This window comes from Antrostomus carolinensis, unplaced genomic scaffold (assembly GCF_000700745.2).
Source record: "Antrostomus carolinensis isolate BGI_N321 unplaced genomic scaffold, ASM70074v2 scaffold29844, whole genome shotgun sequence".
In the NCBI taxonomy this organism is placed as follows: Eukaryota; Metazoa; Chordata; class Aves; order Caprimulgiformes; family Caprimulgidae; genus Antrostomus; species Antrostomus carolinensis.
The window spans coordinates 1-1,514 of NW_010311842.1; the positions used below are offsets into that span (position 1 = coordinate 1).

The 1,514-nt window shown below is 58.7% G+C and overlaps 1 protein-coding gene across 1 annotated transcript; it reads left to right on the forward strand.

Annotated features, from left to right (window-relative positions):
- Positions 1-275: 275 nt before the first annotated feature.
- LOC104524097 (alpha-N-acetylgalactosaminidase-like) lies at positions 276-1,067 on the forward strand (the record flags this gene model as incomplete). The annotated part of the gene is made up of 3 exons (XM_010166864.2): positions 276-450; positions 563-740; positions 973-1,067. Coding segments are annotated over 3 exons (448 nt in total), but the record flags the coding sequence as incomplete, so codon positions are not given.
- Positions 1,068-1,514: the final 447 nt, after the last annotated feature.

A 1,514-nucleotide genomic window follows, 5' to 3' on the forward strand; every position in this document is an offset into this window, starting at 1 on the left:
GGTTCTGGAGCTGGAGAGCCCCCGGTGCTGAAGGACGTGGCCAGGCCTTGTGGGTGTCGGGGAGATGCTTCCCCTCGGTGAGATCAGTGAACGGGACACAGGCTTTAAACGGGAGCCCTGGAGACCCTCCCCTATGGCCCAGGCCAGCCCTGCAGTGACTGACCCTCCAGAGCCCCCAGTTAGCCCCAAAGTCCTGTTGGCCACCTCAACTGGTGGGGCACGGAGGTCGCAGGGTCTCAACATCCCTGCCACATCTCTGTCCCCTCGATCTGCAGTGAGACACTCTTCTTTGAGATGGCAGACCGCCTGGCAGAGGATGGCTGGAGGGAACTGGGCTACAAGTACATCAACATTGACGACTGCTGGTCTGCCAAGCAGCGGGATGCGGCGGGACGGCTGGTTCCCGACCCCGAGAGGTTTCCCAGAGGGATTAAGGCTCTGGCTGACTATGTGAGTGCCCGCGGGGGATAATGGGGGATGTCCATGTCCCCATGCCACCTGGTTCCCAGGAGGCACCTCAGACCCTCCTTGTCCCCTCCTTGCAATTCTTCTCTCCTTGTAGGTCCATGCTCGGGGCCTGAAGCTGGGCATTTATGCCAACCTGGGCACCCTCACCTGTGGGGGCTACCCAGGCACCACGCTGGACTGCGTGGAGCAGGACGCCCAGACCTTTGCAGAGTGGGGTGTGGACATGCTGAAGCTGGATGGGTGCTACTCGTCGGCAAAGGAGCAGGCGGAGGGTAAAGGCTCCCCGGCCAGCTGGCGTTTCTCCCCTCACTGCTTCTGTCAGGGCAGCTGTCTGTCTGCAGAAACAGTTGGCCAGCTGGTTCTTCCCTCCCATCTCCTGTTGCAGCTTTTGGGCAGAGAGGAGGGAATTTGGGTGCCCTAGAGCTGGTGTAAGGACAGGGCAGGCTGTGGACACAGGCTGCTGCCAGCCATCTCCCTCACCGGTTGTCGTCTTCTCTCCCTAAGGCTACCCAGAAATGGCGAGGGCTTTGAACGCCACGGGCCGCCCCATTGTCTACTCCTGCAGCTGGCCAGCGTATCAGGGGGGTCTCCCACCCAAGGTGAGGGTTGTCCTGTCTGGTGGCTGTTTCTCATGTCCCCTGTGCCCTGGGGGAGCTCTTCTGGGAGCTGCAGGAGCTAGGTGCTGTGTTCTGCTTATCACTATTGCTATGCCTCTGGTAGGATGGGGTTGCAGGTCACTGGAGGGAAGTGGCCTCCCTGCCAGGCATTTGGGGACACTTGGTCTTCTCAACATGGCTAGGTGATGGGAATGTGGAGGAAGAAGGCCCTGGGGTGTGCTCTGCACCCCACTCAGCTCGTGTGGGGTTGATCTTGGCAGTCTGTTCTTTTGAGACGGGTCCTCTCTGGTGTAAGTGCTTGAAATAGTAAGTTCCTCCTTGTAATGTTTCTTTTGAGAATTGGTTACATTTATTTATTTCCTCTTTCACCTTCTGAGTTAATCCCGAGCTGCCCTCACTCTAGAACTGATGAAGACCAGGAGGCCTCCC